The sequence below is a fragment of the Apteryx rowi genome, unplaced genomic scaffold (assembly GCF_003343035.1).
Source record: "Apteryx rowi isolate R43461 unplaced genomic scaffold, aptRow1 scaffold_25, whole genome shotgun sequence".
Classification (NCBI taxonomy): domain Eukaryota; kingdom Metazoa; phylum Chordata; class Aves; order Apterygiformes; family Apterygidae; genus Apteryx; species Apteryx rowi.
The window spans coordinates 4,567,198-4,595,188 of record NW_020448863.1 but is presented as its reverse complement, the minus strand read 5'-3'; the positions used below and the strand labels follow the sequence as shown (position 1 = coordinate 4,595,188).

The following is a 27,991-nucleotide window of genomic DNA, read 5'->3' as shown; positions in this document are numbered from 1 at the left end:
AATATGTGTGTGTATGTGTTTAATGCATAGGAAACAATGTTATGAGGACAATCCATGGTGTAGGAGAGATGATGACCCAAATGGTATTGAGCAGAGGATCTATATTTCCCATCAGTGCCCCTGATGTACAGCCTAGCATCCACCCAAGCAAGCAAGCCAGCACCTCAGAGAGTGAAGATGTGATCGTAATGGACACCAAATTGAAAATCATTGAGATTTTGCAGGTAACAATAATTGGTGATATATTACGTATCAGTCAGTTCACATATTTTAGCTTACGTAGCGCTAGGTTCTGTCACTTGTGTTCTTACTCTGCTATTCACTGGGCTGTTCATTGGAAAAATAACACTTTGCTGTGAGGAAGATACTCCTCTGCTTGTACAGTGATACGGTTGTGGTCCTTACATACTGTTACACTTACTTTACTTCTGAAGGAACTAGATGCTGCAGAGACTGTCACTATGACTTGTGAGAAGGCAGAACCTGTCCTTTAGTCTACCTCACTAATGTTTTCTGAAGACGGTATGTCTGTTTCCAGTCTCATTTGCATTCATTTTATGTTGGAGTAGCTTATTTGGCTGTAGGATTTGACTCTTTCTTTACAGTAGTTTGGTGAAGGTCGGAATTGGGCCTAGATCCATCAAAATCATGCAAGGTTAAAAAATGTTGAAGTCTTTTTCAGACTTCCACTGCTAGATTGAGAACAGTCTGTGGGCTGTTATGATTTTCTCCCAGCTGAACTGACAAGGTATATGACACTAGTGTGCCTTTGGAGATAAAATTTCACTTTGTGCTATTAGTAAGTTAAGTGGCACACATTTTTTATGCAATACTCATGCGCTGAAAGAGTTTTTCAGTGTTTTCTATAAATTCTGCTGATCTGTTGGTACCATTGTCACTTTTGAAGGATTCCATTTATTCTGAATACTTACAAATGATTTAATTACCTTATTTACTCATCATCTGAAAGACTATCAAGTGGTAGGTTATCCTTAATACTCATACTTTAGTTTGACAACTGGCTTAGTTTAAGGCTTATGGTGCAGAACAGAGTGTTATGAAGTTACATCACCTAAACAGTGGCTCTGGAAGGAAATGCCATTCATGTGTATTGCTTCTCATTTCCATTTGGTTTTCTGACTGTCTGAATTTCTCTCCATGCCGTCCAGCTCTACTGGTTGATTATATAATGATCATTCTGGGACACTAGCCTCTTCTTGTGCATTCCCTACCTGCTCGCAGGAAGGAGAATCATATTTTTTCTCATCCTTTCCTCTCTCACAGCATGTCCACTGCAAGAGCACCTGGGATTGGAGAGGACTTAATCCTAGGCTGTTACTTAATCTGTGGCATATTAGTTATGGCTCAGTCACATGATCAAACTACTTCAGACTAGCAAATTGTCCTGTGTTGGGTGAGCCACAATAAGTGTGCATACATAGGACTTTAGTTCACAGGCAATACAAAATAATTGCCTTGTTTAATTTGCAATGAAGAAGATTAATTGAAATCAAGTTACCTGTCATTATTGTGCTATTACCCTGAAAGGTAAGTAGGCATGTGGTAGATTTTTTGTATTGCTATGCATAATTAGTAGAGTGATGATTAACTCTATTCTATTATAATAAATATTTCCATTTATATTATTTGGATTCTCAGTATATCCTCTTACTTTAAGTAAAGGCATTTCTTACGTAACGATTTCCATTCTGCCATCAGCCAGAATTAAAACAGATGGCTTGATAGACTCAGTTGACTACATGTGGACTTGGCAAATTTATGTTTTTAAATATCTTGCTTGTACAATTATAGGATAACTTGGTCATGGAACCAAAATAAATCTGCTTTTCTTCTTTTCTGTTAGACGTTTTCAAAAAAAAGATGATGCTTCTTAAACAGATATTTTATTCTCTTTTAGATGGCATAATCCTAGTTACCCTAGTCAAATCCTATTGCAGTACCCTGGGTCTGGGAAGCTTGTATGATTTTAGTTAGAGATCAAACAAAAAAGTTGCCACCGTTTGCTAAATCATCTCCTGTCAACTGAGTCGTGGTAACTTAACGTATGTGCTTTCATCCCCACTGAATGTGAAATAAGGTACATTATCTTAAACCTCTTTCACTGTGTGCTTACAATTACTGTGGGCAAGGAGCATATGCATGGACAAATACTGAGACTCAGCTGATGGGCAGTCAGTTGTTAAAGTGCAAAATGTAATTATGTGTCTGTCCTTAAATTGGTACTAACATCTGCAGCCAACTTACTTCCCTTGCTATTCCAAAATAAAAGCTTCAAACTTCAAAGTTTGAATTAGGATTTTTCCTGTAGGACTTTCAGATTTCACAGCTGAGGGGGAGAGCACCAACAATTAAAAAAAAGTAGTGTTGAAGGGGAACTCTGCTACCACTACAGGGTATGCTAAGGCCAAACTTTTTTTTGCCACGTGATAGCAATAGTGCTAGGAGCTCACAAACAACATCCTGTCAGCTCCTCGCATCCTCAGCTGGTCACTAGCAAAGTACCAAAAGACAGCACCAGGCCTGTACTTCACCTCTGGGAGTCCTGGAGTTAAACTTCTCTGCCCTTGGCTGTCAGGCATCTGAAAAGCCAGTGCTGTGAGGGTGAGCGTGGAGCTTGGTGTCTTTACTGTCAACTGCGTTCCACTGCGTGTCTTAGTGAGGCATTAGAAGTCTGCTGAAACATGAAATAATCTGTTTCAACCATGGACTGATCTGGCTTGTAGGCAGAAAGGGCAAGGCAGCTGCCGCCTGGAGCCCCTGGACAAATCCAGGCTGCTGCTTAGTATTCAGCAGCCAATGGGGCACAATTTGGTATGTCTCAGGATGGTGGGAGGGAAGACTGAAATCACAAAATAACTGTCTGGCAAATGTAATGGATTCATTTTGTGTTGTGGACATATTTATTTAAAATAACCTTGTATCTCTGTACATTCCACCATGAAAAAATCTCAACCTAATGTACCAAATGGGAGAAAAAAAAGTCTCGTTTTAAACTCTTTTCTTATAGTTTATTCTCAGTGTCAGACTGGACTATAGAATATCCTACATGCTGTCTATCTATAAGAGAGAGTTTGGGGAAAACAATGAAAACGTTGATAGCTCTACAACATCCCCGCCTGACACACCAGGGATTGCCTCAGGTAACTGTTGCTATTGTATTGCAATGTAAAATAATTCTGTGTAGACTACTGCAGTTACAGATATTTTACCAAGCAATAAACTCTGCTACACCAGAAAGATGCATGTCACTTGAAGTTGAAAAGCTTGTGAAAAAATGAGAATCTTAAGGATTCCTGTGAAAAAGAGAAGATATTTGCTGGCCTGCCTTCCTCTAACTAAAATCCGATTCCTTTTTCCTGTGATGACAACTTATTCTTTTGTTTGTACTCTTTCCAAAACACTTCAAGGTGATAAATGTAATGGAGAGTAGACCATGAAAGATGGTTGGGAGCGGATGAGGATGGATTTAAGTGAGGTGATTGTGGTATGGGAATGGAGTGGCTTTCCAGGGAGTCTTCTTGTGCACAGGGAAGGACTCAAAGGGCTGACAGCTGTCCGCATGATGAGCTGCAAGTAGGGGAGAGTTATTTTAATTGGAGGTGCTGTAGAGCGGAGGGGTGTCTAAGGAGTACTAAAATCCTAAGTAGTAAGATATACGAAAGCAGTATGATGGTGTGGTAACTAATTGTATTTATGAAAAATATTCCAAAGTTCTCATGTCTCGTTTTGCTGCTTTGTGGGGGTTGGTTGATCTAATAAGAAAGTAGAAGTTTCATATTCTGTGTTATTTTGGGGTCATGGTGGCTGTTTGTACAGCTCCTAGCACTGAGGAGCTCTGGTCCATCACTGGAATCTAGCTCTTCCTCAGTACTATTAATACACAAATAAATAAATAAATAAATAAAATGGTGTGTCCTGCTTCTTCCCTACTGACCCTCGCAGATAGGGAATTTGGCCTAGCTAACGAATGTAGGGTTAGGCTTTTGCTTGATAACATATACTTTAAAAGGAGCAGAGTTTCTTTTTGCTCTGCAGACTAAATCATGATCACTAGCTTTTTTAATTTTGTTTTGATTGTTTTCTAGCAATTGTTCCTGACATAGACGAAATTGCAGCTCAGGCTGAAACCATGTTTGCTGGCAGGTATATTCTCTCAAGTTTTACTTCTGCACATGCATCTCTTTGATCATGTTGTTATTTCTCATGGACAATCTCTTTTTATTCTGTGTGTGTTTTTGTACCCCTTTCTCTTTCTTTGGCTACTTTTTCTTATTACATAGCCTACACACAGACAGAAAAGCGACAGCTTCCATTGAATACCAGAGATTAGATATGTGGTACCAGCACCACCAACTATAGACCTGGTTTTCAAACAAGCAAAGAGCCCAGTGGGTATGGCTGGTGGTGGGACTAGAAATGACCACCCTTTTGATCACCTATGGCTGTAAGAGAGTTGGTAGAAAGTTTCTGGCATGTTCCAAAAGGCAACTGGGGAATGTTGTACTCATGTATTGAGCTAAAACACGTTAAGTATCTATTTCTCTCTATAATGCCTCACATGGGTGCTTTTAAAGAAAGACTTTCTGGTGTACCTTATGGCTGTAGTCACAAACTTCTTGGATCAGTAAGTTACTGGTGACGCTCAGTACTTCTCATGGATGACAAGAATCATTATCATTACCTCTTGTATTTGAAATTACTATAAAAGTTATGCCAACAATATTCTGTTTCGTGTGAATCCACAGATAACTGTGGACCACTTGCCATGATCTTCTGGACCGCCAGAGGCCTGTAGATCACAAGTTATGCTTGCAGAGCTTTGCAGAGCTTTTGCAGTGGTTTCAGCTGTGCTGGGAACAAAAAAAAAAGGCACTGAAAAAATCCACACTGGAGAGTTGTTACCAGTATGACTATATTGGTTTAATTTTGCTGCCGTAATCATGATTATACCAGTAAAATGATTCCCATTGAGACAAGGCCTTAGACTTCAAAGTTTTCCTGGAGCTAGGCAGAAAGATTCGCAAGATGGGTGTTCTGATGTTTCCTCTCTGGTCCCTTATATGTTCTCTTTCTTTATCGACAAGAGCAGTGCCTCCAGCCCTCTCCCTGAACTCCCATAATGTAAAACAACACACAGCCCTTGGCATCTGCATCTTTAAAATGAACAGAGAGGCTGAATGGTTTCTTGGAAACATTATTTCTGCTTTGATATGTTAAGTGTAAATCTGCTTTCTGTCGTTCCAGATTATAAATATGATGCTAGAAATATGATGCTTTTGGCAATTCTTACTATTTTTGAGCTTATTTTTCCTTAAAGGAAATTTTAATAGCAGCTGAAAGGGGAAGGAGTAAAAAGGATGGGGCCAAATTAATCCCTGATGAAATGCCGTTGACTTCAATTAGCTTGGACTGGGGATGAGGTTGGCACCATTTATCCAAGACATAAACGAATGTTTTTGCAATATGGATTTTAATCACAGTATTTGACACATTTCATACATATTAAATTTTACCCATAGTGTCCATTCTGCTACGAGACTGCCACAACAGCAAATAACTGTAGGATTGAAGTCCTTATAAAATACATTAAAATGGTATTCATAATTTGCATCCCAGAGCGTATTCCACTTGGTTTTAAGAACTCTATCAAATGAAGATTGTGTATACAGGCGTATTTATGTCAAAAGCTTTTATTTATCTTTGTTTGGTGTTTTTTCCCCCCTATTTCTGTTACAGAAAAGAAAAAAATGCCGTTCAGCTTGATGATGAAGGGGGCAGAACTTTTTTACGGGTCCTCATTCACCTCATCATGCATGACTACCCTCCTTTGCTCTCAGGCGCTCTGCATCTGCTATTTAAGCACTTCAGCCAGAGAGCAGAAGTTCTGCAAGCATTTAAACAGGTATGGGCATAGCATTATTCCAGGGAAGCGACTGAGGGAATAGCCTTTCACAAGGCTGCTTTTCTTACCTAAATTGCTGTCTGTAGCATGACGATGTTATTTCCTTAAAGGTCTAAATTCAGCAGAGATTTCTTTCTATGAGAGTTGAACATATGTGCTAGCATATGTTCTAGCTGTGTGCCCAGAAATGATGATTTTTGGCATTTGGTCCATTACTGGCAGTGTAGGTCCATGGTGACAGGTGGGACACCCACATCTCAGTGAGGCATGATGCAGTGATCTCCTAGTGACAGAGTTAGCACCTCGTGTTCTGCAAGCAGTGCACCTGTGTCAGCAATGAGACTTCCCTGTCTTCAGAGCTACCCCGGTGGGGTGTAAAGTTGTGTTGGTATAAATGTGCTGTTTTCAGTTCTGGTTCTGATTCAGGTGCCTTTGAATTGTGCTCTGCTGCATGATATAGATTTGCCAAAATAACAGAAAGAGAGCAACAGAGCCAGGCTTGTTTTCAGCTTTTATTCTTTCTGCTTGATAACATGTACACACTCCATGTGTCAGTGGATTAAGATTAGGATTAGGAAATCTCATTTCATGGGGCTGGGGGACAGAGAAGTCCCTGTTACATGACCCTATAACATATGTTGTTAGGACCATCTGATGCTTATTTCAGGAGTTCACTAGCATGTTGTCTCATCATTATGTAAGAGATGAAGGTTTCTCTTATTTAAAAGCAGATGAATGATAAAGAACTGGAAAACTTCTAATATTTTTGCAGAGTTGCATAATGGCCTCCTACCAGGATATTAAAGAGGGGCCGTACTAATTAGGTGCATAAATAGCTACTATTCCCAGATAAGCATGGGTTGAGTAGCTTAACATGTTTTTGTAAAGGAAGGAAAAAGCTAATTGGCAAATAAACAAAAAAGGCTGTAGATAGCATGCAATATGAATGTCTGTGGATAACTGGAATTCATAAATTGTGTAAAATAACAAGGTTTTATCAAGCTAAGAGAAAAGAAGATGGAAACTTTATATTATAAAATAGTGAATACTTGTCTGCAAGTAGTGTTTTGTTTTTTTTTTTTAAATGTTCCTATCAGTGTTCCTATCTGCCATGTGGCCTTAATCTTTTAAATAAGTTTGATTGCTTAATGGTGTTTATTGATTTACTGTAAAGATTGTTGTTGGTGTTTTGTATAATATCTTCATTAATAATCTTGGGAGAGCAAAGAACATTACAAAGAGAGGAAATGTGTGGATCTCATGAAATCAGGAATTACAAATAGCAGGGAGAAGAAAGAACAGATAATTTGAGTAGTACAAAAAAGAAAAAAAAGGCAACATTAATCTTAGTAAGAGGTAAACACTCAGATGATGGGAAATTACATGAAACTGGAAAATCAGTTCTGTGAGCTATCCAGACAAATTTTTTCTAAGCTGGACTAACAGTGATGGAAAAAAAAATATTTGTCAATATTTCATTATTTTGATGTAGATGATCATTAAAGTTGCTCTCCATTTTGTCCTGATTCCCTGTCATATCATCTCTTTTTTCCTTTGAAGTACTGTGCTGATAGGATAAGCTATTTCCCATTGTATTATTTTAATACCATGAGGATCATAATCATAGCATCAGTGCTAACTCTGCAGAGAACTCAGGAGCTTGTAGATATGTGCTTGTGCTGAAAATGTTTTGCAGTGATTTGAAGAAGGAGACAAAATGTTGTGAATATTATACCTATCCTACTTTGGGTAACCACAGTCTCTAGTTCTGTTAAGTGTTTTTGCTGAATGGAGGCTAAAAAGACCGCATGTGCCATGTTTCAGTTTAAAAGGGAAGGTAACATAAAGCATCTAAAGAGGGGGGCTTAGAATGGAAACTCTCAAGCAAATTTCCCAGGCATAACTGCTGGTGCTATTGCTGTAATAATTTTACAGTTTTCTGTATTTCCAGGTTCAGTTGCTGGTGTCTAATCAAGATGTGGATAACTACAAGCAAATCAAGGCTGATCTTGATCAGCTACGTCTAACTGTAGAAAAGTCTGAACTGTGGGTTGAGAAGAGCAGCAATTACGAGAGTGGAGAGGTGGGCGACAATCAAACCAAAGGGGGAGAAGAACCAATAGAGGTGGGTTTAAAGTCTTTTGCTGCTTGAATTGTTTTATGTGTGAGTAAGTAAGTTCATTAAACTACACAGAAGTATTTATATGTAGTTTAATGAACAACAGCAAATTTGTGATTTCGTTAATCAAAATGCCAAAGAGAGAATTTGCAATATTCTGACCAAGCTTTAGGATTAGACACAACAGAGAGAAAATGCATTTTAAAGATATGTTCAATATTCTCTCCTGCTGCCTTCCATAACTGTATTCTTATGTCAGAGTTGCCTTCCTTTTGGTCCAGTGAGCAAGCCACAGTGTACGGATCACTCTGCGGCCATGGAGGTAATCTAGGGATCATGCATTGGTAGTTATGTTGTCTTGTTGGAAGAATGGGTGAGTAGGTAGTATTTGTTCCTGCAACTAGAGGAAAGGAGCACAATCAAATCCATATTTTTAAACATTGTGAGTAAGCCTACTTTCCTCAGAACATAAGACTGACTTAAGAACACTGAGGTTTTGAAAGCTAACAAACTTTTTTTTTTGACCTTTGGTTTCCCAGAAACCATGAAAATCTGTTTATTTTATTTTATTTTGCAGTGAAAGCTAAGGTCCTCATGTAATTGCCTAACTTCAGTGTGAATATTTAAGAAAATGCCAAGTATTGCAAGAGTTGCTATGGTTAAGATCAGTAGGCATAATAGTAGATAAAGCAGGCTTTCATGCCAGTATTTATTCCTACTTTTCCATTCTGAGCAGTGGAAGAGGGGAGGGGCCAAGAACTGCAATTTCTGATGCAGCACTTTCCATGTTCTCTTTTATGGTAGGGAGTCTCCCCTAGTTGCAAGAAAATGAGCAAGGATGCAGCCAGGAAAATTTTGATTAGGAAGCAAAGTGGAGATTATACAGGACTGTGAAGCCTGTGCATTGTGGAGAAGTAGGAGCCACTGAGAAGACACACCATCTTTGCAGATACCCATGAGATACTCTTTTCAGATGGGAAAGCAGATTCTTTGTGGCTTTGTAAGAGGGAAAATCCAACACTTCAGGGAAGAATCCTGATCACTCAGGACAGTGTGGGTTCTAGTCTTTCTCTGACATAACTTAGCTGAATTTAATGGTGTCAAAACTAGGAAGAATCTGGACTTTGTGAGCTTAAGTATATAGGAATAGCATATCTCTAGTAAGATAGAAAATGGTCCTTTATGTTTTCAATGAATGAAAGAGTAATGGGAAGACAGGATACAGAATCACTGCAGGATATTACAAGTTTTTGCAGATAGAATGCATTTTTTAAAGTGTAGTAAGAACCCTTTTGTTCCTACAAATAGCTCTGATGGCAAAGAAACTACAGGAAAGGGGGACAAAACAATGTGCTTAAAACAGAAGCATCTCTAAATGGAATTTTTTCCCATGAGGCATCAGTGGGTCTCTATGGATTAACTGGACTTCAGTAGATACACAATATTATCTCTGACAGATCTGAGAGAGTATTGTATCGGAACAGTAATACGTAATCTGGATCTGGCTAGATCATCTGGGGGTAATTCCAGCAGAGCTGCACCAGTTTACACTAGCTCAGAATCTTGTCCCTTATTTTTCCCCTATTAAATTAGTCTTTGATACGCAGGAAATGTTTTTACCAAGCGAAACTACTTTTTGTAGTGAATACTCTCTTTGAGATCTTAAAGAGGACTTGAGAGGTGAGGTTAGTCATAATCTGCAATATGTGAAGCAGGTGGCTAGCTTCAAGAAGATAAATATCCCTGTGAGATCCCATGCTTCCTTGGAATGAGTATTCAGTACTGAGCTAGATGAACCTCTAGATCCTTAGGGAGTATGTTGCATTTGTCTGTGCTTAATTTATCCGAAACAACATTAAAGTGTGTACAAGGGCTTAAATTGAATTCCAGATCTGTCTTATGTTAACCCCCAGTTTTTCTCCTCACCAAAGCACATCGCAAGATTGGCTTAAGGGTTTTAAGAAATCACGTATATTTCTTTGCCTTCAGGCAAAGTCTTTTGGGTCATTTTTTTCAACCTTTCTTTCATAAGCTGGGAGGCTAGAAACTTGATGCGACTCCAGGAACTGAATTTGTTGGAAAAAATGTCAGATTCTTCAAAGTAAAATATCCAGAGTTCTCCATGGCAAAATGATAAATCTTACATCCTTGTAGGATCATCTTGATAAGAACTGCAAATTAGAATTATAAGAAAGAGTGTTTGGAGTGAGGTCAAACATGGATTAGGCACTGCATAAGCAACAGGAAGAAATGCTAAAATTGATCTCTCATAACTGAGCCTTGATTGAGAAAGAAAAGATAGATAAAGTCCTTTTATTTGGCTATCTCTAGCAAGGGTGCTTTGAGTCTCAGTAGGTATGATGGCCTGTGGACAGTGTGCTGGTGTCACTGGAGAATGGATTGGTAGTGTAGCACCAGAAATATAACTCGGAGAAGGAGAAATTTAAAGTCTCAGGATAAGGGCTCTTAGGTGAAATTGAAATACAGTGCAGGAATGCTGGTACTTTAAGCACCTGGTGTTCCCTTGCTATCCTCTCTTTCTGGCCTTTGCCAGTTTGATTTGATTCTGGAAATGTTTTGGGAGATGTTTGTTTAAACATTTCATATAGGTGGAGATTGTGAACTGAAGCCTGAGTGCTCACTTCTGAGACGGCTCCTCGCTCCCCAGGTAAGTAAACGCGGCCTAGGGAGGGCCAAGCCATGCCACCTTGGCGCTGAATGGTGCCTTCCTCAGTCGTCCCGCCTAGATGAATGAGACTATTTCAGAAGTGGGGAACTGCTCAGATCTAGGCCTCCATTCGGGGGCTGTAAAGAAAGGATCCTAAAATGGGCAGCATGATATTCTGGTTGCTTGTTGATTTTATGAAGAAAGGAAGTAGTCATTTTCAGAAAATGCCATTTCCGTTCAGTGAGGAGAGCTATTCAGAGGAGAAACGTGCTCAGTGCAAGCTCTTTGACTTCCTGTGCCCTATGGGAAAGCGTGACAGCGAATGTCTATCACAGGGCATAACAAGGCAAGATATGCAACTGAGTGTCTCTGATATCCCAGTGGTGTGATTATCTCTAGATAACTACATCCCTGGAATACTCTTATGGGTTCAATAAACAGGTTTTTATTTTGTTGAGAGAAAGGATAGATTCAGCAGTTTAATGCTGATCAGCACTTCCAGATAAGACATATAGTTCACATGGATTATAAAACTGCTTTGATTGAGGAAGAATGCTGATAGAAGTAACAGGTAAATTAATCTTGGTTAACCCATGGTCCCAGAGCAGAGGAGAGTGTTTAATTATAGCAAAGAGCCTGAAATATCTTCCAAAGTATTGATTCAAACAGCTAGAGAGAAGGTAGCATGCATACTAACAAACCTAAACGAATAAAAATCCACTGCTGTTGCAYAGATCAACATGACCATGCTGAACAGCAGTGCTGACACTGTTATAAACAGCTTCCATGGCCAAGTGGTGCAGCTGTTCTTGTCCCACTGAAAATGCAGACCAGATGGAATTTATAGAACTCCTAATCTCCACAATCAGCTAAGAAAGTTCAGAGAGAGATTTCAAGTGGTGTAAACAGTCAGATGGCTTTGCACGTGTGTGTTTTAGCATAATTCTCGTCACTAAAACAGTAGGAAGTTTGAGGACAGAGAGAAACTCAGAAACATACCTGTTTGGTTCTTTTTTACACTATTATGTTAGTTTACATCCTTGTGTTTATACTGTGAGGGAGTTTTGAGATCTCCTGTAGTTTTTCTTCCATATGTTTAATGATTTCAACATCAAAAGTGAGATCTTTCAAGTCTTTGCCTTTCCAGACGAGAAAGGCTAACCATAGCTGGCAGCATAAAAATCACTGCCCTTATACAGTATACTAAGTGGGATATTTGTGAAGATATTCTTCCCTTTTTTGTTTGGGGTGTGCATGGAGAGGTGGGAGGTGGTGGAGGCAGTTATTTGCTGATCTGACTTCATTTATCATATCCAGCTGGGGCCTTTTAAGAGCCAAGGCCCAGAGCATACGGTATCATAACTGGATGTCACAGTTTAGTGTAAGGTCTTCATTCTTTGTTTTACGTTCCTTTCCCACATTATCCAGAGATAACTGAAATGTCATCTTTCTGGGAGGAACGTCTCTTAATTTCCGTATGCTACTTGTTCGTGTACTGTTGAAAAGAACCCCACCCTACTTATCTCAACTACAGAAGTTGTCTTCAGCTCTTTCTTCAGATTTTTTATGTTCACATAAACTGACTCTGTAGCCTTTTCCAGCTGTGTTAGAGACATTTGGGACAAAGGTTGACTATTGAAATACTCATATGGCCCCCATTCTCATATTATCTAAGTTCCTTGGAATGCCTAGTCTGTGATGTAGGGACATATTCTTTTTTAGGAGGATCAGAAGCATGAAGACATGGAATAATTGTCTCAAGTCATGTCAGAAATTTGAAACAGGGGAAGGACTTGAATGTGAATCTTTTAACTCACTGGACAGTAACTGGTGGATGGTTATTGAAGATTTTTTCTTTATTATCTGTTATATATCTGCTCCCTATGAGCTGTTGTAATGCTTCTTCTTCATTTGCTGTTAATAATTAATTCCTGTTGAGGAAATTGCAGTAGATCCTTGTTGTATGTTCTTTGTTACAGGAGCCAAATATTTTGAGTCCAATACAGGATGGGACCAAAAAACCACAGATAGACAGCAATAAAAGCAATAACTACAACATTGTTAAAGAGGTTGGTATGTCTTCTGAGAAACTTGCTTGACATACTGGTGTAATAAATAGATTTAGTTGTTATTTTGACACATGATATTTTTGCTTATGTTTTTGTCTGATATGGCTGCTTCTTTGCTTTCCTGCTTGCTTATTTATTTATTTATTTACTTCTAGATTTTGATTCGACTCAGCAAACTCTGTGTTCAGAATAAAAAGTGTCGGAATCAGCAGCAACGATTGCTGAAAAACATGGGCGCCCACTTGGTGGTCTTGGACCTTCTGCAGATACCCTATGAAAAGGTTATTCTGATAATTTCTGCTGTGTAGGACATGAAGTCAGTAAAGGAGATGCCCCCAAAACAAGAAACAATGGCCCAAGAAACAATGAAGAAAATTGTTTTCGCTGAATTCACTGAACTCTGACACGAATGTAAAATGATGTCGTTTTCTACCTTAAGAATAATGGGTCTGGGCCCAAGTTGAAATGTGGCTGCATGCTTAGAGAGGGTTTCATTAAGAACTTACTGTTTCCTGCCTCAGGTACCCAGATGTCACTGTGCTAACATCCCATTCCTGAAGCACACAAACCTTAGCATTGCAGTCACCGTGCAGTAGGAAACATTGATTTAATGGACTCCTGGCAGGGTGTCTAAATTACACGGTTAGGTACCGATGTGAGTGCTGTTGTAGATGCATAAGATGGATAATTAAAGATTCAAGGACCAAGCTTGAAATCGTTTCAGTGTCTCTGTGGTGGCAAGGCTCTTACTACCTCCACTTACAGGTTTTTCAGAAGATGATACAATTTTGTCCTGATTTAATGACATTGAGCAAACAAATGAATGATCTAGATATTCTTTTAAAAAGTCCATCTTTCTAGATCTTATTTGAAGCCTTGGAAGGAGATAAAAACTCTTCTAGGCTATGTTTTCCCGAGTGTTATATACTAATGTTTTGATTGGACACTGGGTTCGGTTCTCTGGTAAAATATTTAGCATTAGTGCTTGTTCGTATGGTTCAGCACATCATAGTTAAAGTATTATATGAGAGGAATACAAAATGGGGATTAAACTAGACATATATGTTTGTGTGGGAGTATGTGCATGAGCATACATATCTAACTATATAAATGCCAAAGCTTTTCAAAAGCTCAAAATCAGTGCTGCCTGGGAGGTATTTAGCGTTTTTGAAAAGCAAGCCACTGATCAGATTTTGAACTGGGAAATGACAACCACACAGTAGGAAATCTTACCTTGAGTTTAATATCTCTAATATTTTGCAATTATTACATTGTTTTTAGTAATAGAACTAAAAAACCTCCTGTTCCTCTAGAAATTCATGAAACCGTGGTAACTATAGACTAAACCATGAGACCTCAGGCCAAGGAAGGTGGAAGAAACATTGAAAACTTTAGCATGGTGGGTCATTGCTAATGATTCCCTGTGGTCAAGTGGGTTCAGTGTAAGGTGTAGTCACTCATGGATTCTGAAGGAAACTAGAAGTTGCTCTTACCAGAGGGAGAATTCCTGCCATATAAAGGCTCAAGAGAATCAGTGTGTTCCTGGCTGAGTTCATACTGTGCAGGATTAACAAGTATGTTTAGATACGTCCAGCTGATGTTTTTGTCTTTTCTTTCTGCAGAGTGATGAGAAGATGAATGAAGTTATGAATCTAGCCCATACTTTTCTTCAGAATTTCTGTCGAGGAAATCCTCAGAATCAAGTTCTTTTCCACAAAAATCTCAATTTATTCTTAACTCCGGGAGTAAGTATTTCATTTTAAGGTTAATATTATAAATGAAAGTAAATTTGGGTTCAATGACAAATGACAATGCTAAATAAATAACTACATTAAATTATGCCTTCTCTGCTTTCTCTTCTCTCTGTTTTCTTTTCTTTCTTATCATCACTCTATTTCATTGCTTTTAATGTTCTATTTTGAAAGTGGAAGACTATTACCTACAGGGTTCATTGGAAGTATCTATGAGCATGTGTTGTATCATTATATCATGTTTGGCTTGATTCTAATCTCATTCATCCTAACTCACTCACATCTGGACTATAAATCAGAGGAGAAGATGCTGTGACTATGCTGATGTGAAACTTGTGTGAGAGCAGAATCAGACCCATATGTTTTTGCTGATGATGTTTCTACTTGCTTCAACTAATCTAAAGTTTGATCTTCTGTTAAATCACTGTCTTTATATTAAGTCCCTTTGTTACAGTCCCCCTGCTTTTTGATTTGTTTCATTAAAATTAAAGTATATGTATGTGTGTTGATATACATATAGAAGATCTGCTACTGAGGAAAATGCACTTTTATTAGAAAGAAGATAAGTATTAGGAGTGTAGACTCCTGACCTGAGTACGTTATTCCAGGAAGCATTTGTTCTGTCTTTTTTTATTCATGCTTTTTTTGTGAAGTTAGTGAAGGATGTTGAGCTGACCGTTGCAGGGACTAGAGCCCAATTCAATTCTGTCTAACATTTGACCCTTCACTGAGGTGCTGGGTATAGAGCCTGCTTGCACCTGCATTTCTGTTTTAGTTCGAATCAGGAGAGTGCTTTTGAAGCTGATCTTCTGATCATCCTTTCTTGCTATGTTTTCACTCACATTGTAGAGCAGATTTGGTGTGGATTCCTTTCAGATGACACTAAACAGAAAGGTTGTGCTCCAGGAGCACACCTAACCCTTGTGAGCATTCAGCCTAAGGGACCGAACCAGAGCAAGTTTGAAGCAAAAGCCCCCAGGGTGCATATAGTCTGGATGTGGGGTCCTCAGCAGCATCCCTTTCTCACTGCAGGTCTGCTCCTGTTGTACCACACTACTCGCTGATAAAAACATAGCCTTAGGCTCCCTCTGTAGTAAATGAGGAAAGAGATGTGCCGTAAGAGAGCGATTAGATTATATGTGCAATGATTTGTCTGCTTATTTGTCAACCATAGAGGGAGCCAGAGGTAGCTAAGCACCTAATTTGGTTGCCTCAGTGAGAAGTTGGATGGTGGGTGGGATGAACATGGTCTCGGTTGTCTTGTATCCCAAAGTCTGTTCAAAGAGCTCTAGCAGTGTCTCTGTGTGTGTTTTTACCTTCCACATGTGCATAGATTTTGTTTATGTCTACTTTAAGAACATTTTGTACTCTTAGGGAAGCGTAGAGTAATCCCATTGGAAATGAAAGACAGGCCCATAAGGTTACTAGCTAATTGCTGGACTGATCCATGTTGGGCTTTTCCAGTCTCCCTTCACCAGTGCGGCTTTTCCTAGTCTGGAGGCCTGTGAATTCTTCAGTCTTGAAACAGATCTGCCATTCTTACAAGGCTATTTGGATTTAAATCTGTTTAGCTTCTGGAAGCTGAAACCATGCGGCATATCTTCATGAATAATTACCTTCTGTGTAATGAAATTAGTGAGAGAGTGGTGCAGCACTTTGTACACTGTATTGAGACCCATGGCCGTCATGTGGAATACCTGCGTTTCCTGCAGACCATTGTAAAAGCAGATGGCAAATATGTGAAGAAATGCCAGGACATGGTAATGACAGAGGTAAGTTAATGGTTTGTATGTTCATCATTTATGTGATGTCTTTTTAAAACATACTAATATTTTGAGGTTGCTTTCTTCTGCTGTTAATACCAGTGGGACACACTGGCATCATAGCTTTAGAATTTTAAATGGTATCACAAATAATGAATATTTTAGCAGACTTTTTTTGGAGTTTAATCTAATTTTGTGAGGCCATCTGTGTAACTACTAGAAAGAAAACATGAGTGTTATCATGGTGATACAGAGGTGTCTATTTCTAGAAGATGTAGTGTGGAAATCTCTTGAGTTCCTTATATAAACCTTCATTTTCCTGTACTGTATCTTAGGATGCCATTTACATACCAAACTTCCCATACTGTGACACCATTTTACCATAAAAAAGACTCTTACATCTGTGGATTTGTCTAAACAGTGTTGTAAACCATTTTTTTATGTGAAAGCATATAACAATTCCAGGTACTTGTTTCTGCTTTTGTTTCTACTCCTGTAATCCTTGAGCATTTCTTCTGGAGTTAGAAGAGCTACTCTAGCTTTAGCTAGCTACATTCGGAGTCTGGCCTGGTAAATTCAACCGAGTGGTTTGTGGATAAATTTTTATGTCATTGAAGTCACTAGGAAAATACCCACTGACTTCTCTGCAAACAGGATTTGATATGCAGTGTGCATGATAAATGAAGTCCTCGCCTTGCAGATACTCATGCATTTAACTGTAATTATGCTAACAGTTCAATGAGATTAATAGGTGGATAAAATTGAATATGGTGAAAAGTCCAGGTAGGATCAGAATCCAAGCAACATTTTCATTACTTTTCAAAGTGCGTTCTTTTCTTTTTTGGAAAAGGCAACTTCAGAAAGAAAACAGAGATAAAGCTCTAGGTGTGGTGTGAACAGAACTAAAACTTGCTGAAATTTCTTACCACAGCAACAAAGAGGAGAAACTTCTAATTAAGAAAATAAAACTTCAGCCTACATGGATAACCTTTAATGAAATCCACGTCAACCTTTTCAATTTGACTGATGTGTTTTAACATGTAATATCAAATACAAGCCCTTGATTTACGTAATTCAAACAATTCTTTTGCATCAGTGATTTTAGATTTTTCCCCTTCAACCTCAGCTCCTTGTAGGTTTTTACTTTCTCATCAAATACAATTTTGATATTTTCCTCAACTTAAATACATTTTGCTAGTGATCTGTAATAGCATAAAGATAAATTTGCCAAAATACATTTTTAAGCTGGCTGAATGATGAAAATAGAAATCAACATAGATGTGACATTTATACCATGAGTCCTGCAGGAATTTGCAAGAAAGAGAGGGAACCCCTGTTTTGAGGAAAGAGGGTAAGATGGTGAGCTGTTTAAAAGCTGTAAGAAATTACAGTTAAGCAAATATCATTTGTGAGGAAAGAACAGTAATAGTGAAATGTGAATAGCAATCCGATACAAAGGAAACAGTGTAGCCTAACAGTTGGAATTTGAGATGGAGTCAGGACAATTTCAAAGTAGACAACTGAGATTTAGTTTGTCACTGTAGGCAAGTGGTGTAACTTTTCTGTGCCTCCAGGTGGGGCATGTAAACAATTTAGCACAAAGCAAGAGAGAGTGTGAGGGTACAGCATGCCTGCAACTAACTACTCTTGTATATTCTTTTACCCCATTGGAAATACAGTGTAGCTTATGCCTGTTTACTGGGAGTAAGAGATAGACTAATCACATTTACATACTTTAGATGTGCACACAGACCATTATGAAAGAATACTTTCATAAGATATATTGAACATTCCCACTCTGTCTTATTTAGCATAACCTGTTCCTATATTCTTGGTCCCCACATCTGTGGAGTGCTAGTAATGATGTTTACCTTCCTGAAAGGTTCCTTAGGCGCTTTATCTTGTTACAAGAGTGCTTTGCAATTTCTGGAAGAACAGTGCTTATAGGTGCAAACATTATTACAAAAGAGAAAGCAGAATTTACTTTTGAAACAGATCAATGTGGCAGCAGAGTTTTCTATTATCTGTGGTACAGCAGAGTGTCAACAGCTGATCTGATACTGACCCACCTTCATTACACTTGCATAGAATTCTTAACTCATTTTAAATATACTTTAGTGGAAGAAAATGCTGCTGATTTTCTTTTTCCCCATCGCTCTGCTCGTGGAATTCAGCGAGAACTTTGGCTAACATTGGGTACTTCTCTTCCTTTTATGTTTTTACTGACAGTGTTTTCTCTGCTTGTTTGGCCAATGTTTGGATTCCTTTCGCAAATCACATTCAAAATAGGATAACTTGGAGAAAGGGATGACGTTTTCTTCTTTCACTGTCTTTATGATGATTACTTTGTTCCCCTTTGCCCTTCCTGTGCCAATGCAATGTTGTCTGCTTTGGTTTGTGGTTCCTCCCAGCTGCAATGTAGCAAGCATGTCATGCAGCATCATTGCACAAATTCAGTCTCCTGATATTTCTTTCTAGTTCATCAGCGATAGATACATGAAAGGACAAGGGATCAATTTGACTTGCCCTTTTATCAAGCCATACCAGAACAGATTTTGTCTGGATTTGACATGAGATTATAACTCTGAAGAAACCTGGAAAGTGCCTTCTTTCCTCTCCTTTGTGCAACACGTGCAAATGGAAAATAACTATGGGAATAAAGTGAACAACCTAATGGAAAGTGACAAAGCATGTGCCCTCCAACACAGGGCTTGGTGTGAATTTTTAAATTATTTTGTATTTGAAATGTTTAAGAAAAAAATAGTATTCCATATGTCAATATTTAAAAATGAGACGGGTCAATTTTCAAGCATTCTGAATACTTATATTTCCCTACTTTCCTTCTTGCCAGTGCAATGAAATTCATGTGTCTGGGGGCCCATGCAGTTGTTCCACCCCCCACACCAGTACTTGTACCTTTAAAAACTTTTCTCCATTCTGTGGATTGCCCCAAAAATGTCAATATTTTAAAAAGTCAGAGTGGAAACATTTTAAAAGCCTAAGGAAAAAAAGAAGAGATAAGAAGGAATAAGAAATGTGGGAAAGGCTGAATTCACAATTCACTCCATTTGAAAGTCCAAGTAAAAAGAAGCAAGAAATGGGAAAAACACAATCAGAAAACTTGTAAGTTCAAAATTTGAAGTGTTGAAACACTGCAAAATGTAACAAAATGTTTTGTGAGTTTGGATACTGCTCCGTTTCTGGAGAAGACTAATTTTCATCCCTGCTCTTACTGCTTTCCCATTTCTTAACAGCTTCCCCAACCTTAATTTCTGCCCTTGAATTCAGTAAGCCAGAATTTCATGTCACATATAGACTTGGATATGTCAAATGCAGTATTCACAAAATACATAGGGTCATTGTTCTGCCAAGAAGAGTTCTGTATGAGACGGGGTTTATGGGAACTTATTTTCACGTCTGCTGAGAGTACTTTATGCTTAAAAGGAGAGCGATGGAGAGAAGAAAGGGATATTGCCACGTCCCAGCTCCCCCCAAGCTCGCAGAGCAGCGCTGGCAGTGGGTACCTTCAGTGCACAGGGGAGGGTTCAAAACAGCATTGGAACAAAACCTTACTCTGACCTCTGCTAAAATGAGGCCACCCACATCCACTCGGGCTCTGGATCATCTGAGATGAGCAATGCACTTGTAGCGTTCAGATTCAAATATTTATCACATACACCAATTTTCTGTTTAAAGGTGGTGCTGGCACGGCAGTGTCAAGACCCACCTGCCAAATCTGCGTAGGTTAGGAAGAATCATCCTTTGTTTCAGATGCTGAACAGGGGCACAAACACAGTGGTTGCATTCTGGGTGAGCCACAGACTACATGTTAGCTGGCACATGAGCTTTAATCTCTCTGTAGCTCAAGTCCCTATCTATAAAATAGCAATAATATCCCTCTTCTACAGAGGGATAGAGACATCCTTGCTTCACAATAGAAGGTGAGGATAATTAATTAACATCAAACAAGCACTGAGACAGTAGGAATTGTGAGGATGGCATACCTTCACAGGGAAGCACAGAGCTACGCAGAAATTAAACTTCATCTTGCATCAGGTGGGGGACCTTGCTGAGGTATTCCAGATTTGCACCTCTGTGGATAAGAGCAAAAGTTTGGATGTTATTTTGACATGTGCATTTGGTAAGCCACATCAGGCTAATTTTTTTTCTTGTGCTCTTTCTGTAGCTGGAGAGTCTTTGCATAATTAAAGGTAGAACAAAATAATTAAGAAAATGACTGCTTTGCAGGATGCTTGAGCAACTGAAAAAGGCTTTGCGATATCTTTTTCAGCTGATAAATGGCGGTGAAGATGTGTTGATATTCTACAATGACAGAGCATCGTTTCCAGTCCTGCTCCAAATGATGTGCTCTGAGCGAGATCGAGCAGATGAGAGTGGACCCTTAGCCTATCACGTCACACTGGTGGAATTGCTGGCAGCTTGCACAGAAGGAAAGAATGTGTATACGGAGATCAAGTGCAATTCACTCCTGCCACTGGATGATATAGTGAGAGTAGTGACCCATGATGACTGCATACCTGAGGTAAAACTCACTGAAGGACGAAGCGGACTGATAATTATTATCAATGGCAAAATATTTTCTGAGTTTGTAAAATTCTGACTGGTTGATATTTGCCCAGAATACAGGCTGACTGGCTTAGCTGTGTTGCTTGTTAAGGTAAATAAATGAAAAAAGATATCCAATGTTTTCTTAAACAGAAAACTCTTTGTCCCTTGTGTTGCACTTTGATTGTCAACTTTTTCCTAGGTTTGTGCAGCTGCTATCAGAATTTAATCCTCTACTAAGCTTCTGGCTCTTAGCTGTGAAGAATCAGCTCAGTGATTTGTCAAGCTAACATTTTGCCGCTACCTGAAGTTGTTGGAAATTATGGGGTAGCCTTCTGGCCATGTTGAAATCAGTAGGAGTTTTGGGTGAAGGCTGGTTTTATTAAATTCAGTTTGGCACATGTTTTTATTCCCTGCATGTAGAGGCCTAATCCTGCAGATGCTACCGGTATTGGTTCAGTAGGGCTGTGATACCTCACACTGATTAGGTTGGGAATGCTCCTTGCACCAAACTTGATGTGATCAAAAGGCATCTTTCTATAGGCTCTGCAGGAGTTGGTTCAGGCCCTGTGTATTGATCAGAGGGATTTCTACAGGCTATATGGTGGAAGAATGCAACTCAGACAAAGAACGTGCCAACAGAATTGGGCCTTGTGGCAGTAAATAATCCTTCCATGCCAAGAGAAAGCCTCCTTGTGATCAGCTGATACTTTTCTTAGAAACAAAATGCTTGCTGTGCTCAAAAGTTCCTCCTAAAATTAATGTCAACAACTGCTAATTAAAAAGTCCAAACAAATGAAACCTTAAAGTCTACAACATTTATGAGCTTTCTCCTGACTGCATTAAATGTATATGACTATTTCCTCTCCCTTGACTATGAAAAGAAATTTTCAGTGTGTGTGCATGTGTTTAATATTTAAATTTTAGACATGGGATATCCATTTATATGACGGTGCAGATTTATGAGGCAGGAGAGGAGTGACGATGCATTCCTCCTGTTAAGCCCTGCACTGCTGCAGCCCTGGTGCTGCACAACCTTTCTCTTCCATTCAGGTCTGAATTGCGCCCACCCTTGATTTAAGCACTGCATTAGGATCCTAGGAACAGGCATTGCAGACCCAGCTCTGCTAAAGACCTCATTTGCGGTATTTGGCAAGCCTGTCACGAGGCGTCAACCCACAAGAGTCAATTGACAAATGCATGGGTGTCCTGCATTCTGTCAGTTCCTGACTTTGGAGTCAGGCCCTTGTAATTTTAATGTAATTTTATTTGTAGATTTATTATTGATTTAGTTGTGGGTATTTTGCTGTTTGAGTAGGAATGTTTGCAAAACCTTTTCATTTCTCCTCCTGGTCTTTCAGTAAGTACATTAATGTATTTGTTGCACTGATTATCTGTTAAGTCTTCAGAACCTAGCATATGCATTATTATTACTATTAGTATTTCTTCATATTTGAAGAATCTTTATTGTTCAGTATTTTTGCAGATAGAAAACAGAATGTTAATGATTTTCATTGTTCCATTTTCACATTGTTCATATGTTTGCTGTTCCTGCAGGTGAAAATTGCCTATGTTAATTTTGTTAACCACTGTTATGTGGACACTGAAGTGGAAATGAAAGAAATCTATGCCAGTAACCATATTTGGAAATTATTTGAGAACTTCCTTGTTGATATGGCAAGGGTAAGCTTAAATGAGGTATTAAATACAGCGTACTCATGGGTGGCAACTGAACTGGACATAAATTTTCTTGTGAACTATGTAAGGTTAATAAAATATATGGAATAAAAATGTATTTTATTAACTATTTTTTTCTAAGTTGTCCATAAAGTAAGTCTTTTTTAATGGGTCATCATTTCTATTATATTTTGTTCATCATCGTTTAACCTAATTGCTAGCAAAGTACTCTTTCTAAAAGATCATCTCAGAACCCTTGTCCTTGACTTTTTTCTACCAGAAAAGGATATAAACTGGGGTGCACGTAGAGGGTTGAGAGTTTGTATTTCTTCTGGTACCATGTATTACATGCAATTATGGTGGTAATTAAAAAAAAAAAAAATCTGCATCTCTCCTTGTTTTACTCTATTGGTACAGTGAGGGTCAGGAATCAAGAAATTCTTCAGCTCGTGTTCCTACTCTAATCTTACCTTGTCCTGTTTTTGTTTCTTATTCTACTGTCGTTACATTCTCACTGGTGACGCAAAAGGCAGGTATAGAGCCATGCTCTTTCAGGATACTAATTCTTATATAGACTGTGATGCTACAGGGTGATGGGATGTGATTAGTACAGTAGGCATTCAGTTCCTTTGGACCGTATTGAATTTCTTGGTGTCCTTACTGTTGAATTAAGTTTCAAGTTGTAAGTCAAATTAAGCTTCCATTCACCAATACTTGGGAGGCAGAAAAACAGGAAAATCTTATAACTGCAGGAAGGATAAAATACAGTAGCAGAACCATGCAGGGAAACCAGTGTGACATAATGATTACAGTTTACATTGCATATTGCTTTTCTAGCAGGTAGTATTTCTCATAAGAGCCTACTGTTAATCCCAACTAATGGAGTTGCCTTTTCTGTTCAAAAAGTAGAAACACAGATTTTTACTGCTGGTGGCCTGATCCCTGTTGTTGCTGGCCAGTGTTCTGGAGATGTTATAGCTCATGGTTGTAGTGCATGCCTGGCTTTGCCCAGTCTGTGGTCCATTACTTTTTCTAATCCTTAAAATCTCACTCCTTGCATTGTTTATTTTGTTGAAATTAAGGAAAAAAAAGGTGAAAGAATCTCAATTCAGTCCTGCAGTGGGCATTTACACCAAAGTAATAGTGCGCCACAATGGGAGAAAGTAGCATACCCCCGTAGTTATCATGATCTATGGCTGAAAGAAGAATGAGTGCAGAGATTTGTGCTGTACTATAAGCACTGGGGCCTGTTCATTTCTCTGTGAAACAGAAAACTTATAAAATACTTTTCCCCTTGTTTCTAGGAATAGGTTAACATAGGAATGTTTGTGCTCTCTTTTTTGGTAGAAGCCATTTTCAGCAGTAATGAGACCTCTGTAAGTGCGATCTTACTGCTGTTTGTCTTGTTTCTGTGCCTGTCTTCCACAGTAAAGCCCTTCTCAACAAACCAGGCGCATTGGAAAACTGAAATCAGAAACCTTCTTGGAGGGGGATTCTGGTTGGATTCTGGTGGATTCTGATCCTTGCTGTTTTTACCCCAAGAAGTATTTTCTCCTGTTTAATTCCCTTCCTGGGTTGCCCTTGCCTGACATGCCCTGGCACTGGCCCCTCTACACAGATCTCCCTGTGTATTAACTGTGTAAATGTGACCAATTTTCACTGCCTTTCAGGCAGAAGTGGACATATGTAGAAAGAGGACTCTGTCCACAGTTCAGCTTCACCARCCTGAAGGCTTCCCTTAGCGCAGCTCCCCAGTCATACAGCCCTGTGCCAAATGACGTAGTTAGCCTGAAGCTAGTGACTACTGAGCTTGTTTTCACATGCCTTCTAATAAAAGAAATTAGACTCTAGGCCTTCAGAGGTGAATAGCGAGTGTATTATTAATTCAGTGTTTCTTGTGCATGTGCACTTTTCTCTGAGTAAGATTGCAAAATGCAGTTTTATTTTGCTCTTCTGCAAAGTACTCAGGGTAGATATCTAATTAGTCCTTTTTATTTCGTGGTTAGCAGCTAAAAGAACTGAAAGAGCATGTCAGAAGTGCTCTGGCCTGTTCTGCTCTTCAGCCAGGGCCTGTGGGTAGCCCTATCTTCTAGATTATTGAGTGTATTTGTTTGGATTTGGTCTTCTGGGACCCAGGCAGAGCTCATGTGTTATAAATACATCAGCAGTATGTAGCTATCAGGACAGTTAGGATGCTGTCAGCTTCATGAAGATGTTACAATAGCTTTCAAAGCATTTAGAGAAAGAGCCCTTTGATCCTTGGTGTTCCAGGGAGCTAAAATAGATGCTTTTGCATGGGGGAAGGGGAAAAGCTTTCCTTTTAGCTGCCAGAAATGCCTGTCAGTGGGGAAGTTTGCAAGCTTTGAGTTGGAATGTGTTATTAGTGAGCACTAAGGTGAAAGGTGGACAGTGTTATCCTCAGGTTGGATTCCTCCTCCTTTTTTTTGTTTAAAGTCACCAAATATTTTATCTGTTTCTAGACCCAAGGAGGAGTTATTTAGTCCTCAACTGCCTTCTGCTTTCAGCAGTGTGGTCCATTGCAAAACAGGCACCAGGCGAATTCACATATAAATTCAGTTTGCCCAATGAAGTTGCACTTTCAAAGGCAGCCTTTTTCTACAGTTTCTGCCAACCTACTTTCCCCCATGCATTGCTTAGAGAGAGGGTTGCACTAAGCAAAGCATGTGCTGCTCAGGCAAACGCTTCCCTTTCCTGTGTGTGGCTGGCTCTGGAAGTCAGCAGCTGTATTCTGAGCAGGATTAAAGAAAGAGCCAGGATCTGACAGCTGTAAAGTCATCCTGGCTTTCTCAGCAGAATTTTTGAAGCATTATTCATGTGAGTTTTGGTATTAAAGCCTCTTAAGAGGTTTTTAAACACTGCTTTCTCAATCCTCATCTCCATTTCATGCATTTCAGGTTTTTTCTTCCACAGGAGAACATCTTTCAGTCCTCAAAGGGCAGAGGGATAAGAACGAATGAGAGGATTTCCGAATTCTTTTCCTGTGATGGGAATTTTTCAAGCCTATGTTTGAGGAGAGTGGGATCCCCTCATATGGCTCTGCTGTTTAGACAAGTGAAGGGGAAAGGTTCAAAGCATTTTGGAATTTAGATTTGGTGATTTCTAAATTCGCCGTGCCAGCACTGCTCAGCTCCCTGGCTTCCAATTGGGATCGCAAACATTGAGCCTCAGAGCTACTGGTTCCAGCCAAAATTGGCATGCAGATTAAAAGCAGAAGAACATCAAGAGGTTTTTAGTCCTATGGTCTTTTTAAAAGAAAGTTTTGATTATTAACTGAATCTTCATTTTTACCTCTGTGAGGACTGTGGGGGGAGAAGAGTCATACTTCTCCCAAAACTGAAGGATTTACTATTTCAGTTTAGCTACTGTTACTTCTCTTTCCAAATAAACTTTTCCTTTTTGGGGGTGATTTAAAAAAAAAAAAAAAAAAGCACTGCATGAGGCCCATGACTTGCTTACTTAATATGTTTTAGAAAAACAGACAAGCAAGCGTCCTCAAGGTGCCTTGTTCCTGTAGGTCTCAAGGTATGTGTTAGTTATTCCCCTCTCCACCATATGACAATGCTGTTGTGTCATATGCTCTTCTAAATGCTTTAGTATTCCAGTGAGCTGTATCGCCCACTGAACACTGGTGCTTTTGGATGTCACCTCAGTACCTTCTTTAAAAAACTCCTGGTAAAATTGTCTGAACTGCTGTCTCGTAGTGGCCCAGTGTCACTATGGCTCTTTGTAATTAGAGAGCGTGTTGGCCCTATGTGAGATTCAGGTGCTGTGGATTATCTTTCTGGTTCTGTCACCAACTCTTCTCTGTGACCTTAAGCAATTCATCCAGCTTCTCTGGGCTTCAGTTCCCTGTATGTAACACAGTGTAACGATAAATACCTACCACACAGATTCATGATTATGTGTTAAATGCTCAGATGCTAATTTGAAGGATATCCCAGAAGTCTATAAATAAAATAAATTCTGTTCTCGTGTGGATTTCCTAAAGCATTACAGTATTCTGTTGCTTGCATAGGTAAAAGAGAGAGCAACTTTGCCTTTAATTTTTTAAACACTATTAAAACTGTTTATTTAAAGGCTGTTGAAGAGCTAGTATGAGTATAGCCTTATCTGTCCAGTCTTGTCTTTCTCGACGTGATTGGGTCTGTGTAGACACTGATCAAATAATGAACCTACGCTTTGTTTTCTTGGGCTTGCACTCGTTTTGGTACTGTTTTCACTGACATATGCAAAGTCAAAATGATTCTGTATAAATGTTCTCTAATGTTGGGGGGGAAGAAATACTGAACCGTGCATGCCAGCCCAGCAGTTTTTCTCCTTTCTTTAAGCATCTCCTTTCTTTATGCAGGAACAAACTTTTAATGTTGTACCAAAGCGTGTCTTCAGGAATCATGTGTATGATTCTTCCCCTATCCTCCCACCATTTAATCATCCTTCTGTGCTCCAAAGTTGTTCTAGTACTATCATTCTCTTCTTTCATTCTTTTTAACTTGTCTTTCGTATCTTTCCCATGTGGCTTTCCTAAGTAATGCTGTCTGTTTTACAGTTTACAGTCTCAGTCCCAGAGGCGTTGGTATTGACTCTGCTATTTCCTCTTCTTTCCTTTTTCTTTTAACATTTTTTCTGCAAATGAGCTTCACCTTCACCACCCATTTGTGATGATTGATTGTAGAGAGAAGTTAAACATTACGTGAAATCTTTCTAATCTAATGTGTTTGTCTCATCTGTCTCTAAAGCCTCTTCCAACCTAGCTCCACAATGGGATGAAAGGTCCATTTTCTTCTTGAATCTGTCTAAATCTGTAAGTGGCATGCAGTGTGCTGATTTAGGGGGATTTTTTTTCATGCTGTGAGTGAGAGCTAGTTTAGGAGAGAAGGGGGTTCGAAAGACGATGTGGATCTCCAAGACGAAAAATAAGTTATCAGAAATACAGCATGAACTCTAGGACAGTTATGTCTGAAAGTTTTTGTGTAAGAATCATTCTTTTTCATACTAAGAACAGATACCATTACATGTGTTATAATAAATACAAAGTAGTATAGCTTGCTTGTTTAAAAGAACTAGATCTCATTTTTTCCCCTTTCTTCCCTGTAGGTTTGTAACACAACCACAGATCGGAAACATGCAGACACGTGTCTGGAGAAATACGTTACTGAGCCAGTAATGAACATTGTGAGTGGCTTCTTCAATTCTCCGTTTTCAGATAACAGCACCAGCCTCCAGGTAAGAAAAAGGGAGACAGACAAATATGTAATTCAGACCATTAATGAGATACCTTCTACTAGCCAGGTAGGAATGCTGTATCTTTATGTCCTCCTTTAATTTCTCTGTCTCCTCTTATGCCACTGGCTAGCAGCTTAATTCCTCTTTAAAACACTTATTCTTAATTTTTACCTCTTACGACTCTAAACCCGCAGGCAGTTCAGTATGGTCA

At 39.0% G+C, this 27,991-nt stretch overlaps 1 protein-coding gene across 3 annotated transcripts in view; it reads left to right on the top strand.

Annotated features, from left to right (window-relative positions):
- ITPR2 (inositol 1,4,5-trisphosphate receptor type 2) overlaps positions 1-27,991 on the top strand; it is a 278,104-nt gene that overhangs the window by 114,934 nt on the left and 135,179 nt on the right. For all 3 annotated transcript variants that reach the window (XM_026066890.1, XM_026066889.1, XM_026066891.1), the window contains 12 exons: positions 31-224; positions 3,029-3,161; positions 4,107-4,164; positions 5,758-5,923; positions 7,875-8,048; positions 12,690-12,779; positions 12,935-13,060; positions 14,402-14,524; positions 16,102-16,302; positions 20,585-20,836; positions 22,417-22,542; positions 27,652-27,780. In XM_026066890.1, the coding sequence (XP_025922675.1) occupies positions 31-224; positions 3,029-3,161; positions 4,107-4,164; positions 5,758-5,923; positions 7,875-8,048; positions 12,690-12,779; positions 12,935-13,060; positions 14,402-14,524; positions 16,102-16,302; positions 20,585-20,836; positions 22,417-22,542; positions 27,652-27,780 (1,772 nt within the window). The remainder of the gene's footprint in view (positions 1-30; positions 225-3,028; positions 3,162-4,106; positions 4,165-5,757; positions 5,924-7,874; positions 8,049-12,689; positions 12,780-12,934; positions 13,061-14,401; positions 14,525-16,101; positions 16,303-20,584; positions 20,837-22,416; positions 22,543-27,651; positions 27,781-27,991) is intronic.